The sequence below is a fragment of the Lissotriton vulgaris genome, unplaced genomic scaffold (assembly GCF_964263255.1).
Source record: "Lissotriton vulgaris unplaced genomic scaffold, aLisVul1.2 SCAFFOLD_806, whole genome shotgun sequence".
Classification (NCBI taxonomy): domain Eukaryota; kingdom Metazoa; phylum Chordata; class Amphibia; order Caudata; family Salamandridae; genus Lissotriton; species Lissotriton vulgaris.
The window spans coordinates 656,196-674,007 of record NW_028254267.1 but is presented as its reverse complement, the minus strand read 5'-3'; the positions used below and the strand labels follow the sequence as shown (position 1 = coordinate 674,007).

Below are 17,812 nucleotides of genomic sequence, written 5' to 3'. Positions count from 1 at the left end.
TTTACCGACAGCTCGGAGCCGTTGACGCAGGCGAGGCTCTGAGGCACTGAACACGTGTGAACTCCACGGGAGCAGGACAGCTGCCTGGGGAGGCGACGACCCCCACCCGCCTACCGCAACATGTTAGCGCATAGACAAAAATATTTTGGGAATAAACATTTTCAAGATGGTTCCGCGAAAACGCGTTACATCTTGTGTCGTAAAATAAGATAGTGGGGCGACGAGGGAGGTTGCGTGTCAAGAGAGGCACCGCAGGGGAAACGGGTGGGAAGCGCTGCGAACTCTGCCTTTGGCCCCCTTGGTGAAGCGCTAGCCAAACTCAGTGCAGGTCAACTTTGACCTGTGCATAAAGTATGCAAAGAACAGGGTAACTTCGCCTTTTCTGGGCTACCTGTTGCAGCAGGTGAGCCGAGCGTGGGTGAAAGCGACGCTGTGCTCTGAGCGTTACTAGTGGAAACACACCGAGGGTGGGTACCACCGGCCCAATAGTGATCTTTCGAGTTCTGATCCCTTTCGTGCCTTCGCGGAGGTGCACAGGTTACTCCTTAAACAATTTCAGATATAAACAGGCATTTTCGCCCTGTTCTGCCTAGGGGGGCAGCCCGGTGCCAGGCTCCGGTGGCAGGAGTAGTGTGAAGGAATGGGGAGGGGGCGGGACGCGCGGCTGCAGAAGGGTGGGCGGGGAGGGATCGACAAGCGAAAGCAGCACAGACGAGTCGATTTCCTTCCACCCCGGACAGCGGGAGGCGCTGGCAAGCACGTTCGGCGTCTGGCACAGACGGAGACTGGCAGGGAGGGAGAGGTCAGAGGCATCGGTGTCCGGAGTCACCTGTCCTACGGCACGAATGATCTGGGCGCCTGCGGAGCCGATACAGCGCATGAAATAAACAGCCTGTCCCTCGTTGTCAACTGGCGCTGCTGCCCGAGGTGTCTCCTAGTCGGGCTTGGCATGGCATAACGAGCAGCGTGGAACCTTAAAGGATGGCATACAAAGATGGTCTCTGCCAGGAAGGAGCCAGCAGCTGCGATGTCCAACTCTCTCCTCCCTATTGTCGCCCTTCACACACTACTTTGCCTTGTTGCATGGTGAGTACCAGGGGCCCCTTCCAGTGCCGAGCGTGTGTGCCCGGTGCTTGGCGCTGCATGCCGCTGTGAGTGAGTGCATCGCCGGGAGTCGCAGTTTGTCAGCCTCCTTGCTTTGCAGCGCCCTCCCCCGCCACTGTCTAACTCAGTCTCCGCGCATCTTTTTTTCCCCGCAGTGTTGCTGAGCCCCCAGGGCAGGCGAAAAAGGAGGAGAAACTGTACCCCGAGAATTTCACCAGAATCCTAGACAGTCTGCTGGACGGTTATGACAACAGGCTGCGCCCTGGATTTGGGGGTATGGTGATTTCAAGCACCGAGTACTGTGCCGTCCTGTCTGTTTGTCTGTCTGTCTGTGTGGAGTACCCCTTTAGGTACGTGCTGTGTAAATCCAATGCATATTGCAAACTGGTATTATCATAACGCCGCTCTGTCAAGTCGAAGCCTGTAAAGGCTGCTTTTCATTTTGCAGTGGCGCGGGGGATGCAGCAGTCGACGCTTAAAATGGAGATACAGCTTTGCCTGAAGTCGCCTTTGCAAATGTTTTGCCGCTCCCCCGCAGCGTGTCTTCGTTACTAACACACGTGATGCACCTGAGCTGACATGCATGCCGAAATGTGCATCATATGCTTAAGTTAAGCGTCCTTGAGCACGCGTGCCGTGTACGCCCCGAAAACACAGATATGCTACACCCTCGATTTAACATATGCCGTGTTATCCATTAGTTTTGCTGGTCTGTGCACGAGCCTGCTCCCCCACCCTCTGAAGGAGCTAACTCAATTAAATCACTAATGGAGACATTTAGCTAGACAGCCTGTGGCGGTGGGCTTTTAAAAACTAATTCATATCGCGTTTTTCTGAATGCTGGCATGACTTGTTAAGAAAACACACGTATGTGTTTCTTTTTACACACGACTGTGTTTGAACGCTTACGTTTTGGTTCCGGTCAGGGCCGTGGATTTAACTTACGTCATTCAAGGACTCGGAAGCCTCGTCCCTCCCATGTCAGAGACAGGCCGAGGAGGGCAGAGATCACAGCCGTAAACTTTATGAACCTTCTTCACCAATAAGTCAGTGTGATCTTTCCGCTTCTGTTTTCATTAACCCACCATTAATCACCTGTGTAAAACGAATTGCTTTTAATTCATGCAATTCATTATATGAATCGTAAAATGGCATTTTACATGAACAGTATTAAAAGTGATATGATATATATTGGCAGCCCATCAAATTAAAAAAATAAACAGGGGGGGGGGGGGTCTGGCCACTGTCTGCTGCAGGTCTCCCAAAGCATTCTGGTAGATGCAGTCCTCATTCGTTTGCCACCCAGTGTTGATCACTGTGGACACCTGTTGTGTGCTAACTGACACTCATCTGCAAGGAGTAATCCATTGGTTTGTGGGAGGATGACAGCTGCTTTAACTACATCAGGTTCTTTACCACTCCAAGCTCAGGTGCATCCACAGGGTTCTTCAACCCAATATCCTTTCAAAAATTCAAATAATGAGGGAGGGGAGCACACCGCTTCCCTCCAACAGGTCTCAAAATGCATTCTGATAGTTTCAGTTGTCTATTGTGTTCAAAATCAGAGCCAGTCAGTCAAAAGATTGTTTATTTAGACCTTAGGTCCTTAAACAAATACAAACATACAAACATAGGTCTTCGATTTAAAAACCATCTCAAGCTATAAACTATATAACAAACGTATAAAACTCTGATTTCACTAAAAGATCTTCTTAGATATATAATAATAATAATAAGGGAGTTTTATAAAGCACGCGGTTACGCTCAGCTGGCGTGTCCCTGCGCTAGGACAGAAAAACTCATACAGGCAGGTCGCAGAGTCAGCTAGAGTTATCGTTTGTAGAGATGTGTTTTTAGCTTCTTCCTGAAGTCGGCTTCAGACACTTCTAGGCAAAGATCCAAGGGTAAAGCGTTCCAGCCCTTCGCCACCAAGTAGCGAAATTATCTACCTCCCATGCAAGCCTTTCTTATCCTCGTGATCTATATAGCAATTATTTAAAATCCAAGTACCATTTATGAAAACTGGTGTACATTTCATCAAACCAATACCAGTGATAAAACATCAGCTCTACACATTTTTAAAAACTTTTTTTACCTCAAGCATAAACTTCCATATTGCACATGCTACCTCTAGTGAGTGCATTTCAGTTAACAAGTCTGCTGCCTGTGCACGATTCCTAACCTCATATTTTAGAAAGATTGGCCGTAGGCACGGTTTTCCTACATCAAGAACTTGTAGACAATCCAGTAAAGTTTGCAAATTATTGCATTTTGGCGTAGGTTACGGTACACTTCCCTTCGTGGTCTGTCACGGCCTTCCTAATCCTGTCATTCACATAACATGGATTAATCACAATCCTTATTTTTAACAGTTCATTCCTATACCAACGATTGGGAAGTATAACCACATATGGGAACGTTTGGACATTTTGCCATGACTTAGTCATAAAACAGGTTAATCAGTCAGTAGGGAGGAGGGAAAAGGGATCCATTCATATCCCCAGTATAATAATCAGATTTATCAAAAGGAAGAATGGACACTTGCCGCTTCATAACCATTGGTTATAGTTGAAGCACCCTCGTAAGCGCTTAGATATTAAATGCGGTGTATATCTGTTGTCCGCCCATTATCAGCGTTATGGCATAGTCATCGGGTGTTCAATATTGTGCTATATGCCAGCCTCATCCCGAGGCAATCTCTGGTCTGGGTAGCAGTGTCAAGAAATTAAAAGACTCTCCCAGATGGAGGGTGCAAAAAAAAGTGAAAAGAGGGTTTTTGTAAAAAACAGTAGCTCTCCACACGAAATTTTTAATATAAAAAGGAGAGGTAGTGTTGGTAAAAATAAATTGCGATATTGTGGTCAATCGAGTTACTGGATCACCTCATATCTATTACAAAACGGTCGACCCTCTTTTCACCTTCACCTTCACCTTCCGATGACTATGCCATAACGCTGATAATGGCGGACAACAGATATACATCGCATTTAATATCTAAGCGTTTATGAGGGTGCTTCAACTATAACCAATGGTTATGAAGCTACAAGTGTCCATTCTTCCTTTTGATAAATCTGATTAGTCATAAAACATACAGAGCTTTTTCCTTCGAAGTATTGTCTATCCTGGTCCCATGATATTTCTTTCCCTAATATCCTAAGTTCCTTCTTGCTTATGGCAGGATGAAAGTTCTGCCAACCCTCGATTCCCTACATGCCATAGCAATCGTTTCTGTAACCCCCCTTTGTCCACTTCATTTCCCTCTGTAGGATCTCACATATACACCAGTAGGATACTTTTTGGTCCTCTTCACAGCCCAGGCGTTGCCAGTATCTTATAACTGCCATCCTTGCCATTTTCTCCCATGATATAATTCCGGTTACTAATCTTTTTGCCTGGATCATGGAGGAACTGGGTAGGGACAATAATTTATTTATGCAAATCCCTTCTTCAGCATCCCACTTCCTCTTACCACTAAAGAATAGCAATTCAGCACCATATAAGTACTGGGGGGGTACCATAGCTGTGTAAGCTTTCAGAACTGGCCTATCTGTCATTTATCCATAGGTCTTATTACATTTTCTCAGGCCACTAACCGAGGATAGGGCCTGAATTCTTCAGGCATCCAGGTGTATTTTCCACTTCATAGATTTCTCAAACCAGATTCCTAGGTATTAGTACTCCTTAACTATCTCCAGTTTTATGGAGCCTAGGAACCAGCCTCAATTCCTCCTCTTTTTCCTAAAGCTCAGAATCTTAGTTTTTTCCAAGTTTACTGTTAACGTCTTACTACAGTATTCCCCAAAAACTTTGAGCTTTCTTTCCAGTCCTATCACAGTAAGTCAGGTGGATGCCATCCAGTGATGGTCCAGTACGTTCTGGATATCCTTGAAAATATGCTTTGTTCTATTTCAAACTCATCAGTATGGAGCAATCTATTGTTTTGAGGAGCAATTAAAGCCAGTATCGGGATCTGTACTTCTCCAAACTTTTTTTTAGCATGGCAGGAACTTTCAAAGGGGTCTTGGAACGCATATTTTGAATGCAGATTACTCCACCATGACAAGTGTAGAGAAATCTGCACTTGGTAATGCCACTAAAGGGTGGAAAGAGGAACTCATTGCAGTTTTCCAAACTTCAATCTGACCCCTTCCAACTTCGAAATGGTCAGTCATTTGCTCCAGCAGGGTCCTGGCAAAAGTTCCTTTCCAGGTTGGTTAGGAGAATGGTTCCTCCCTACCGTTGATGGGATTGTAGGGGTGAGGCGTTCTCGAAGGGAATATGTTTTCTCCAGTGAAGAATAAAATATGCTTTTCAACAGAGGGCTGCCACCCCCCTCCAGATGTTTTTCACATCAATGGAGAACTTCATACAGTAGGAAAAGGAATCATTAAACTATATATATATATATATATATATATATATATATATATATATATATATATATATATATATATATATATATATATATATATAATGTTTTATATAGATGTATGCTAGCAAAGATGCACCAGTCACAGCTTTCCTGGCAGACTCTGGAAGTGTCATATATAGTGTGGCTCAATGGTTAGAGCGGCAGACCCTGATGCAGAGGTCTAGCCTGGGACCAGGGTTCAATTCCCGCCTCGGCGGGTCTTGGGCTCAATTTCCGCGGACCTGATAATTCTCACCTCGGTGCCTATTCTAATCATGGGTTCCACTCTGCAACTCTGGGCAATAGCTTGTTTAATCTCCACAACGGCCCTAACAACGCTAGGATGACTGGCTTCCCCTCGGGGGTGCCCAGGAGTTGGCACTTCACAGGGAAAAGCCAGGAAGGGTTCCACAGCGGTATGCGTACAAGTGCCTGAGATACCACTTTGGGGGTCGATTTGGTGCGCTATACAAATACTACTACATTTACACATTTACACATACCATAATAAAATATGTTGGCTTCGGATCACATCAGTAAAAAATGAAGCCCGAGTTTGGTGTGACATGTGAAAGACAAGCAGCTCTTAGGGACAGAGAGAAGGTTTCTAAAAAGGCCATTCTCTACCTTCTGGAGTGAATGAAAGTTGCTGTAATCCCACATTACTGCCCTGTATACAGCTGTTGACATGCATTTGGCCTTGTATATGGTTAGCATTTCTCTCTAGTGTTTTTTGCCAAGTTTTTTAGCAAAATGTAACAGTGCTGAAGTGGATATATTAAAATGCAACTTCTGTATTTAGTGGCCTGTTTCCAAGAGCCGCAAGCTTCAAACAAAATTCCCCAAAGAGAAGGTAGAACTAAAGTTTACCATGACAATTCCAATTAAAAAGTTATGGCACTTCGTAGCTTTTCTCCCTCATTTCATTATGTATGTTTTTCCAGCATTAACATTCAGACCCTCATCTAGCATATAGTTGACAGAACATTTAAGTAGCTGCTGTAAAACCACTGGGTGCGAGTCATAAGTATAGTATTGTTGGCTGTTGTACTTGGCATCCTTGGCGTGGTTTCCCCTGACTTTTTGCCACTACCACCTGTATTTTTGATGGTAAGCTGGATTTAGTTTTTGCTGGCTTAGATGCTTTGGGTGCTTTGACACTGATTTTGCCACTGATGATCAGTGTTAAAGCGCAAGTGATCCCTGTGTAAATTGTAAATATGATTGGTTCTCCCTGATTGGCATATTTGATTTACTGGTAAGTCCCTAGTAAAGTGCACTGAGTGTGCCAGGGCCTGTAAATCAAATGCTACTAGTGGGCTCGCAGCATCGATTGTGCCACCCCAAGGATTAGCCCTGTAAATGTATCTCAGACCTGCCACAGCAGTGTCTTCGCACACAGTTTTAAACTGCAAGGCTACATACACTACACCCTACCCCCAGGGGTACCATGGACCTACTTTAGGGGTGTCTTACATGTAAGAAAAGGGACAGTTGGGAACTTGGGACCTGACCAGTGGATGCACTTGCCAAGTCGACATGGCAGTAGAAACTGTGTGCAGACAGTGCAGTGGCAGGTCTGAGACCCCTTTAAAAGGCTGCTTGCATTGGTGGCACAATCAGTGCTGTAGGCCCACTAGCAGCAATTGACTTACAGGCCTGGGCACACAAAGTGCACTGTACTAGGGGCTTAGTAGTAAGTAAAATAAGCCAATCATGGAAACACCAATCCATAAACACAATTTGCATGGAGATCATATGTACGTTAGCACTGATCAGCAGCGTTAAAGTGCCCAGAGTCATAAAACTAACACAAATAGGTCAGAAACTGGAGGCTAAAAAGTCTGGGGATAAAGCCAGCTGAAAAAGCTAAGTCTAACAGGGTGGTCCACGCCATCTGAAAAAATGTTCCACAATTTGTTATGCAGAACACAGTCAAAAGCACTTGACAATCAACAAATGGGAAACATAAATGGCCTTTCTTTATAAGGATATATTTTCCAATTATCAAATTTAAATTTAGCCTCTGTTCTATTACAAAATAGTACTATTATACCCGGAATATGAATCCCAGGGTCAATGGGATATCCTAAACAGGGGAAATCTTCTAAAGCTATGTCAGCATCTTCCAGGCTTAGAAAGTGTCAACTCAGCGGACATTGAAACAGTGGCCTTTATAGATCCTGTTATGTGCCAGAAAAATGAGTCAACCTTGGTAACTTTTTTCAACCCAGAACTGGCTGTAACACCATCTAAGAACGTAAAGCAACTGAGCGAATGGGGCATTCAAGCTAGCCTTTATACCACCATTAACTATCCAACCTTTCTAAAAAATACCCCTGATCCCCCATTGACCAACAACATTAGTTCCGACTTAAATCTGGAAGGGAGCAAACAACAGCTACCCCCGATGCTACGCGGCCACAGACAGGAATCAAAAGCAGCTCCCTGGATTGATACTCTGCTCCAAGTAATAGCCACAACAGCAGGTGGCCCACGTAAATGTGTATTTAAATCAAACAAATCCCAAGACTGGTCCTGGCTTTCCAAGGCCTTAGGGTAGTGCACAGACAATTAAGCATGGAAACGAATCAAAGTATGACACAGCCTGTTGCTTAAATATTTGCTCTTGGAACATCCGGGGCCTAACAAAAGAGAAAATAGGCCGATTAACCACGGACCTCCGGAAGTCAAATGATATCTTCGCCATTCAAGAGACCCGGGCCCTGGCGAATACCATCTGGGAAGATTTCACTGTAGCCGAATCCTTTGCTATTCCATCCACAGCAGGTGGCCATGCATCTGGGGGCGTGCTGATCGCCGTAAAGAACACATTGGTTGCAAAATTCGAGACACTTTACAACAGCGAAGGTGACTACATTTTCCTCAGCATTGAGATTAAGAGCCATGTTAAGGATAAAATAAAGCAAAAAATCATCCTCGGCTGTGTCTACCTACATCCCGTAAAAATTAGTCGGGAGACTACTTTAAGCAACTTGCTTCCTATAATAAATAATCTTGAAGCTTTATTCCCAAATGATCTGTGGCTGATAACGGGCGACTTTAACTCCAACCTAATGGATATTGACCCCACCTAATCTTCTCAAATATCATCAGTAAATGAAGAGTGGGCAATCCCGGAGATAAAGTTCCAATACCAACGGAAGGAAGCCAACGGAATAAAATTAGCAACAAAATTAAACCAATCCGGTCTGCCCACTCTTAACGAAAGGTTAGCCTCTGATCAACCAGCTGCATATACCCATATATCTTCATCCCGTATGGCCACTTTAGATTACATATGGATATCTCTTAATGCCTTCCACCTGGCGCGTCAGCTCTCGATAATACCATCCTTAGACAGCGATCATGCAATTCTAGTATGCAAGATTGCCCTTAGGCAGCAACACCGCCCAATAACTCCCCTGATTGGAAGGGAATAAAACCTTCAGAAGGTAAGAAAATTAAGATGATCTGAATGGAATCGTGAAACAAAAGAAGCTGAAGTTGACAATCTTCTTTCCGAACAGCGCCTGGATGGCACCGATTACTTGACAGGATTCTCCTGGGAGACAAGACTGAGCAAAATCAGAGACCAATTAGCATTACAACTAACAAATAGCCCTCTGAAATACCATCTGGTCCCAACTACTTTGAAAGAGCAAAAACAGCTTATAATTTCCACAAAGAGTAAATTAAATAAATTGCAATGAGTCCATACGAGCAATGAAAGTGAATATAAATTCCTGAAGAGCAACATATCAGCTGCCAGAAAAGACTATAGGAAGGCCATATTCGCCCTAAAAAGACAGGAAGAAGAGCTCCGTTGGGGACAGTCTTTGAGATAATCAAAACTAAGGGCAAAAGGAAGTTTTGGAATTGGGTAAATGAGGCAACCAAAGCCACTAAACCATCCACTGCAGCTAATATCTCCCCCGCTGATTGGGAGAACTACGTTAAAATATTGTACACAGTACCGTACCCATCAAATAGCAGCAGCAGTACCCAACCTACGCTTGATCAGCTCATCACTGATGATGGCACAACCTCGACCATCAAGATAACAACAGAAGAAATAGTAGGAGTCATAAAGAAAATGCGCTCCAGTGGTGCCCCCGGACCCAACGGGATCCCTACGCAAGTACTCAAAGCCTCCGCACAAAAATATGCCGCGATACTGACCCCTCTTTTTGAGGATGCGATACTGGGACACACCATCCCGCCCTCCTGGCAAGGATCATTCCTTGTACCCTTCCATAAAAAAGGCTCGCGCTCCAACCCCGATAATTATCGGATGATAGCCCTATTTGATGTGGATGGGAAAGCCTATGCAAGTGTACTTTTAAAAGAACTTACAAAATGGGTGGAAACGAAAAACGTAATCCCGTTTAGCCAAACTGGCTTCCAAAATGGTTGGCACATCGAGGACAACTTGATTTCCATAGCCCACCTGATGGAAACAACCCTAGCTGCAAAAGGCAAATCAATGTACATGGGATTCATCGATTTCCGTAAAGCCTTTGACAGCGTTAGTCGGCCCAAATTTTGGGAAAAACTGGCAATATGGGGCATCCCACGGGCGCTACTAAAGCACTAATAGCCCTACACACGGACACCTGGGTTAAAGTCAGAGTAACATCGAAATGGTCTACCTCCAATAACATTTTTACAAATAGAGGCCTAAAACAAGGATGCATTCTTGCACCATTACTTTTCAATCTGTACCTCGCCGACCTACCTGAATGGTTGTCCCGATAAAGAGCCTTCCCCCCAGGAATCGGTCAAAGTAAAATCCAAATTCTGCAATACGCAGACAATACCATTCTCCTAGATCAAACCCAAGTGGGCCTCCAAAGATTGTTCAATTCCCTCGCCCAGTATTGTAACAACAATATGCTAGAGATAAAAGTTAGTAAAACTAAAACGATGGCAATTTTACCTGCGAATGGAAAAAAGATCATGTGGTTTATGGAAGGGAAACCACTGGAGACTGTCACTGCATATAAATATCTGGGCGTCTGGATTGATCATAAAGGGAGATGCTCGGTGCATACAACCGAGATGCAGGCAGTGGCTCGTAGTCTGGAGGGGGCCTTCATAAGAACGAAGAGCGCTCTGCATTCCCAGGACTTTGTCCCTTTGATAAAACTGATCAACGCAAAATTCCTTCCTACAATCTCCTTTGGTGCAATAATTTTCAAAGACAAAATGAACAAATGGCTAGATAGAGCACAATCATCATGCTATCGCCGGGTCTTTCGATTGCCAAACTCGACCTCCCATGCCCAAATCCGGAAAGAATTTTCCTTATCCTCTATGCGCTCGATTATGGGTGCAAGATACGTCTCATACTGTTTGAAAGTGAAACATGCTAACCCCCATATGATGAAGAGCTACATATGGCTCCTGCTTAGCAAACCAACTACATCATGAAAGAAATATTTGACATTCTGCCTCAATTTCCTCAAAGCGGGGGCATATGGACCTCGTCCTTGCCTGATGAAATGAAATCAAAGCTTTTAACCAAGCAAGCTAAAATCCTATCAAATCAATCAGATATGCAACAGGTTCTCAAGCTTTTTCATGGCACTTAGGCTGCCAAACTATATGCCCCGAAAACACTACCATCTTATCTCGCATCAGCAATGAAGCCGTATATCAAACATCAATTAATGAGATTTTGTTTCGGCTTAATTCCGTTGAAGGCATACAAGTTTGGCCAAGGATACAAGAAAGAAGCCTCCTCTCAGTGCTGTATCTGCAACCAGGGAGAGGAAAGCCTAATCCACATTCTGTGCATTTGCCATTGCCTTTGGGTGCAAAGAATATTCTGGCTGAGACCAATTTGGATTCTTCTAGGCATCAGGACATGTCAAGAAGCGCTCGAGGCATGTATGAGGGGGGATTCGCCACAGTTGGGGACTCGCTTTGTAAAATTCATCACAGAAATTAACTCCTTGACTCTACCATCCGAGCAAGCTTGAATTTGAACCCCCTTCCCTTTATCCTACCCACCAATTTTACTGTCTCTTTTAACAGACTTGAACACATTTTTCTTACTTAAAAGGTCATTTTTTGTATGTGCACATTGCAATGATTTTAAATAATTGTGCAATACATTTTTAAAAAACTTTTACTTACTCTGTTCTATTGTCCCCATAACCCTATAGAAGCCATACTGTAAGTCAAAAAAGATATTTGTTCCTCTCTGCCCAATCTCCTTATCTGCTCAGTAATATTCTGCTATTCATTTTTACCAAGGAGACGAGTAGTGAAATTGGGTGGTAATAAGCTTGATCATAAAGATCCCCTTTCTTATAGATGGGCACTATCACTGACTCTGACCAGGTACTCAAAATACCAGAGCTGCAACAAGCGTAGGACACCATGGTCAAAATATGGCCCAAAATGGAATATTAGCCATAAAGAAATCCATTGGCATGCCACCCAGGCCAGGAATTTTGCTGCCCTTAATTCCCATAATTGCCCTCTTTATTTCATCCATGGAGAAAGATGAATTGCTGATGTCAGATGGAGAACCCTCAGCAACAAAGGTATTGGCGTTCTGGTACTCCAGACCTAAGGTTAAGTAAATCTTGAAGAAGTACGCCACCAAATCAGATTCATTGATGGTGACCTCTAATCAGGGCGCTCTATCATCCCTTAAAAATGAGGCATTAACAACATCCCAAAAAAGGCTGCTTAATCTTTAGCCACACTGACCTCCAATAAAGTTTCCCATGTGGGTTTCTTTAATGCTAAATTCCTTTGTTTCAGCGCTAGGCTGTACTCACATTGAAACGTTCTTAATTCTGGGATGCACCGTGAGGTATTGTGAAGGGCTATCGTAAGACGCTTATGAGTTTCAGAATAGCATTTACGGTCAAACCAGCCTGGACTATTATGGCTGAAGTGAGGTGAGGATCTGATTAATCATTCTTTAATCCCACAAGAACCACGATGGAAAGCTGCCTTGATGTCAGCATCATTAGAAAAATTAGCTGAACAGATCTCAAAAGCCTCCTTATGATCGATAACCAGTTTTACAAAAAAGTTATCCCAGTTGAACAGGGACCAACGTAGTGAGAGTTCGTTGCGGGTGTCTAACACAATCTTGTCAATGGTTCGCTCAGGATGAGAACTGTTCTGCCATAACAGGCAGTTTACATTGTCACTCTGTGAATAGTAATCGCTCATCGATATGGTATGAGTGGTCAAATTAGAATAAAACATACCCAGTTTGTTGGAAGAAAGAATATAATCAATAACAGTGCTGTGACCACAACCGCTAAATGTAAAAATAAATGAGACGGGAGGGGTACACAATACTGGCAAAAAAAGAAAAATATACTTAGACATTAGATCATTCATTTCTGCTCCATAATCACTTTGAAGAAAGTGGTTTTGATAAGTGTTGTGTGCATCCACCATGCCACCAACTGTTTTAGGCAGGAGGTGACATAAATGAATATTAAAATGACCATCCCACAGTATAAGGAGCTCCTTCCCTTCCCAGCAACGTAAGATTTTAAGATCATGACCAAGCAGAGATAAAACTTTGAGTGTATCAGGTAATGGAACATTTTTATAGAAATTAACAAGTGCGAAATAAAGATTATTAAAAATGTTGATTATTATTTGATAATGTGTAGCTCTAATCTCTGATCCTACCGCAACATTGGACAATACATTTGATATGAAGATGGGCAGTCCACCCGTGTCTCTACCAGCTTGCAAAGGGACTGGAGTATTTGAAATGTCCTGAAACCATTTCTTTTAATGAATGAATGAATGAGAGATTTGTATTGCGCGACTTTGCCAGGAGGCGTCAAGGCGAGTGGTCTCGGGAGCCAGGGTCACATGGAAACATAGATTGTGGAAATTAGTTATCAATCCAGAGTGGAAGAAGCACCTTAGAACGTAATGCTGCCACAACGTAGCTGACAATCTTGGACCTCAATGTTAGAGCTATAGGAAACGGAATAACCACGCTGGTCAGACTTCTCAGGCCTGACTGTAAGTCAGTATGTTCCATCGAAGGCTGCAAAATGATTAAAATTAGTAACCATTGGATGAAGTCCCTGAGTCTGTGAAAGACTGTGACCAGGGGTTGGTTGTTGCTGATCGTTAAAAGTTAGAGGCCAGTAGAAATAACCAAGTGGGGGAGATATCACTTGATTAGAGGGAGTGTTTATATTGCTACTTCTACACTGAATTGTCTCTACCAGGCCAGGGGATTTGAAGGGCAAGACTACAAAATTGCTAGTAGAGTATTAGTTCCCCTACCAACCCAGCTTACCCTTCTGACCATTTTTATATCTTCAAAAAGAGAATAAATCAATAAAGTTTTCTTACCCAACCAGTAAATTGATTTATTCTTTAAGTTATCCAAGATAAATCTTCACCCGTACTTTTTAATTTTTTTGTGAATAGGCCCCTTAGTTCCCAGATCCAGACTGATGATTGGTGGAACGTTTTCACTAACAGACAGCTGTCATTTTTTGAATAGGAATGCCATTGAGAGTGGTTACTTTCTTTTAGCCTGGCTACAAAAAAGTGAAAGTTCATAAATGTGTTGTTGCTTGTGGCATATCAAATTGTGTAAAAGAGGCCTGTAATCGGCATGGGTTTTCCTATGTCTGATAAATCAGAGAGAAAGCCATAATTCTTGTCATGCTGTGACGGGTGAACTTTGAAACTAGAGGGGCAGAAATAGCTATTCTGAAGTGGATTGGACATCAAGTAAGCAAAACAGACTTCTTCTGTACATTTCCCCTACCAATCACCATTGAGAGAGTTTTGGAGAGATGTGCATTTTACAACACAGTTTTCAAATAAGTTGTATTGCCACGTCAAGTCAAGTCAAGTCAAATAGGCTTTATTTCAACATAAAAAATATCTTAAAAAGCATACATACATATAAAATTATTTTTGGAGCATTGAAAGTAAAAAGTGTAAAAACCCCTTGCATGATAGAAATCAGCAATTTTTACTATAATTTTTAGGGGGAGAATTATATAAATTACCTAAAAGAGGTATGTTTAAGAAACAGACCACAGAAGTAAAAACATGATTAAACAATTTGCCTAAGTCTCTTTGACCGAATCCGCCATGCCCACCCAAGATACTTCGACTTACAACACAGTTTTCAAATAAGTTGTATTGACACGTGTTTTACAGTGATTTCTAAAATGTGGCACCCAGGCACTTTTCTAATATTTCCATGATTCATCAAACAAGCGTGTCCCTCCTACCAAGGAGTGTTTGGGGAGACGTAGACCACTTTCCAGAATACTTGGAAAAACCATTCCTGCAAATTTAATGTGCTTTACTGACAGTTTCTCCAAAAATGAATACAACTTCTTCACATTTTACAGGCAGTTCAGCTAATCTGGATGTGCAATTTGACTGTGGAGTAGTGTGGCTCAATGATTAGAACTTATTACAAAGAAAAGTGGTGCCTATATGAAAGTAGTATACAAAAATACAATGATCATACACTTAGTAAGTAGTATGTCTTCTGTCCGTCCGGATAGGATTTTTATTTTCCACTAAGTGAAATTCAAGGTTTCTAAAAGATGTCAAGTGGGCACAGCCGTGACCCTTAACATACTAGACACAACAACGAAAACAGTGGAAAAAGCAAGAAATCTGTCTGTGCACTTGTACTTCAGTGAAAAAGACTTGAAATGTTCAAAAAAACCACACCATTGCATTATTCAATGTTACATAGAAAGTTTGCATATGGGGTTAAAGGTCGACGTTTCAATGCCTTTTCTAAAATAGAGGCATCATCATCAGGACAAGAGATGACATTATTGTTGTCTTGGACACCATTAGTAAAATTTAAGCCTTTTCGTTACATTTACTTTACATACATATTTACATTGGGAAGAAAATGGAGAGAAAACAAAAGAAAACAACATGAGTAACAGGCATATAACAAAGATCCTTTATGGCTATGCATGGAGTGATTTCGGGTGACGCATTCTGTCATTTACCCGTGGTGGGTGTTTAAAACAATTGAGAAGTGAGGCATAGTTTGTGGCATCCTGCGAAAAAAACAGCGCGGTGACTGTGAGAATATATGAAGGCGGTAACATGCATGATAGCACTCTCCTAAGATCATGGGCGTGCAAGAGGATATTGACATTGGCTAAAGTGGGTCATTTTTCCGTGGAAAAATGACCCACTTTAGCCGATGTCAATATCCTCTTGCATGTTACTGCCTTCATATATATGCATCACTCCATGCATAGCCATAAAGGATCTTTGTTATATGCCTGTTACTCATGTTATTTTCTTTTGTTTTCTCTCCCTTTTCATAAATAAAACAAGACCAAAGCAATTGAAATCCAATAAGTAGAACTTGAGCTATGAAGTTTTAAAGCATGAGCTGTATAGTAGAGCTTGGAAGCAATAAGTACTAACTTGGGATATCTGGTCGTGTCGGACTGAGATAAAGTAAAATGTTCAGGCCAACCGCGATGGCACACCAACTGGACACAAGGATCCAGTGAGGCCCACTGAACAAAAGTATCTTAATCCTGCTGAGTTGACGTCGAAGATGTGGTGTGCAGCTGATGCGATGGGTCTATGTCAATTCAAGCCTGGTTGTGATCCACAAAACAGTGGTAATGCGTTGGTTCCGATGTGAGAAGAGCTGCAATGCAGAGACTCCTCGTCGAGGATGCTGGTGACGGGGATGCCAAGACCTGGCCCTAGAAAGAGCATCACACAGTGGTGGTTCTGAAAGCAATGTGCTGGTTCTGGTCCACACTACAGGAGTCATGCACCGGTTCTTGTTCACACAACAGGAGCGATGCACCGGTTCTAGTCTACACAACAGGAGCAATGTGCCAGTTCTTATACACACAACAGGGGTGATGCGTAGGTTCTGATCCATGCAGCTGTGGCAGTGTCCCTGTTTGACAGAAGATGCATGAGTTTTACTGGGTCAAGGCCCTTAGGATCACTTCCAAGGGTCCTGGACAAGGGTGGCACTACTTTGCTGGTCACAGATAGCAGAGTAAAGGTCCAGAAGCAGGTAGGTTGTAGGTCTTATATCCCTGAGGCTTCAGTTCGGGAGACAGTTTCAAGTGATGTAGGTCCAGCCCTTCTCACCCAGTCAGGGGAACAGCAGGCAGCAGGGCAGATCAGCAAGTCAGGAGTACAGCAAAGCAGCAGTCCAGCAGAAGGGCAGTCCTTCAGCAGCACATCAGTCCTTCTTCCTGGCAGAGTCTTCACAGGTCTAGAGGCTTACTGAAGCCATGGTGTCAGAGGTCCAGTACTTATATTCAGTTGGGCCTTTGAAGTGGAGGAGGCTTCAAAGACAGATGTTTGAAGAGCACAGAGCTCCTCCCCTCTTACCTTGACTCCAGACGCACTACACAGGGGTATGCAACCCTTTGTGTAGGGCTAGGATACAGTCTATTCAGGTGTAAATCAGTCTGGGTCCAACTTCTGCCTCCCTTCCTCCCAGTATGGCCCATCAAGTAACATCTAAGCTGTATGTGGCTATCAAGGAAGAGTACACAAACCACAGCTGTCACCCACCCCAGAATGATCAGCGATAGGCAGCAGGCATCAAATGGCTAAAGTAAGAAAACGCGAACTGTCCAACAGTGGCAATTCTCCAATTGTAATTTAAAATCTGACTTAACAATAAGTTAAGATTTTAAATTACTATTCCAGATACATCAGACTTGGGGGTCTTATCACAAATGGAAACTGCACTTATAAAATGTAATAAGGTAATCCCAATGTTATCCTTTTGAAGAGATAGGATTTGCATTTGTGAAAAACGAACTGGGAGTTTTTCACTATCAGCACATGTAAAACTTAAAAGTACATGTCCTGCCTTTTTAAATATATTGCACCCTGCCTTCTGGGTTGTTCAGGGCCTACCTTAGGGGTGACTTAAATGTATAAAAATGGACAGTTTTGGCCTGGCAAAAGGTTTATTTTGCCAGGTTGAGATAGCAGTGTAAAACTGCACACACATGCTCTGCAGTGGCAGGCCTGAGGCATAGTTAAAGATCTATTTCAGTGAGCAGCCCAGTCAGTCCTGCAGACCCATTAGTAGTATTTAGTTTACAGGCCCTGGGTACAGGGGGCACCACTCTACTAGGAACTTGAAACTAAAGGGATGAACCAGTTACCATGTTTAGGGGAGAGAGAACAATCACTTTAATACTGATTAGCAGAGGTAGTGTGCATAGTCCTAAAGTAAGCAAAACGGAGGTCAGAATAGCCGAGGAGATAGGCAAAAAGTTGGGGAGGAAGACCACACTAAAG

At 43.1% G+C, this 17,812-nt stretch overlaps 1 protein-coding gene across 4 annotated transcripts in view; it reads left to right on the top strand.

Annotated features, from left to right (window-relative positions):
* Positions 1-743: 743 nt before the first annotated feature.
* LOC147659602 (gamma-aminobutyric acid receptor subunit alpha-4-like) overlaps positions 744-17,812 on the top strand; it is a 573,319-nt gene continuing 556,250 nt past the window's right edge. For 3 of the 4 annotated variants that reach the window (XM_086951616.1, XM_086951615.1, XM_086951614.1), the window contains exons 1-2: positions 744-1,086; positions 1,260-1,378. In XM_086951616.1, coding sequence (XP_086807742.1) covers positions 995-1,086; positions 1,260-1,378 — 211 coding nt within the window. In that variant the 5' untranslated portion in view covers positions 744-994. Of the gene's footprint in view, positions 1,087-1,259; positions 1,455-17,812 lie in introns of all 4 variants that reach the window. The other variant, XM_086951617.1, reaches the window with a different exon arrangement.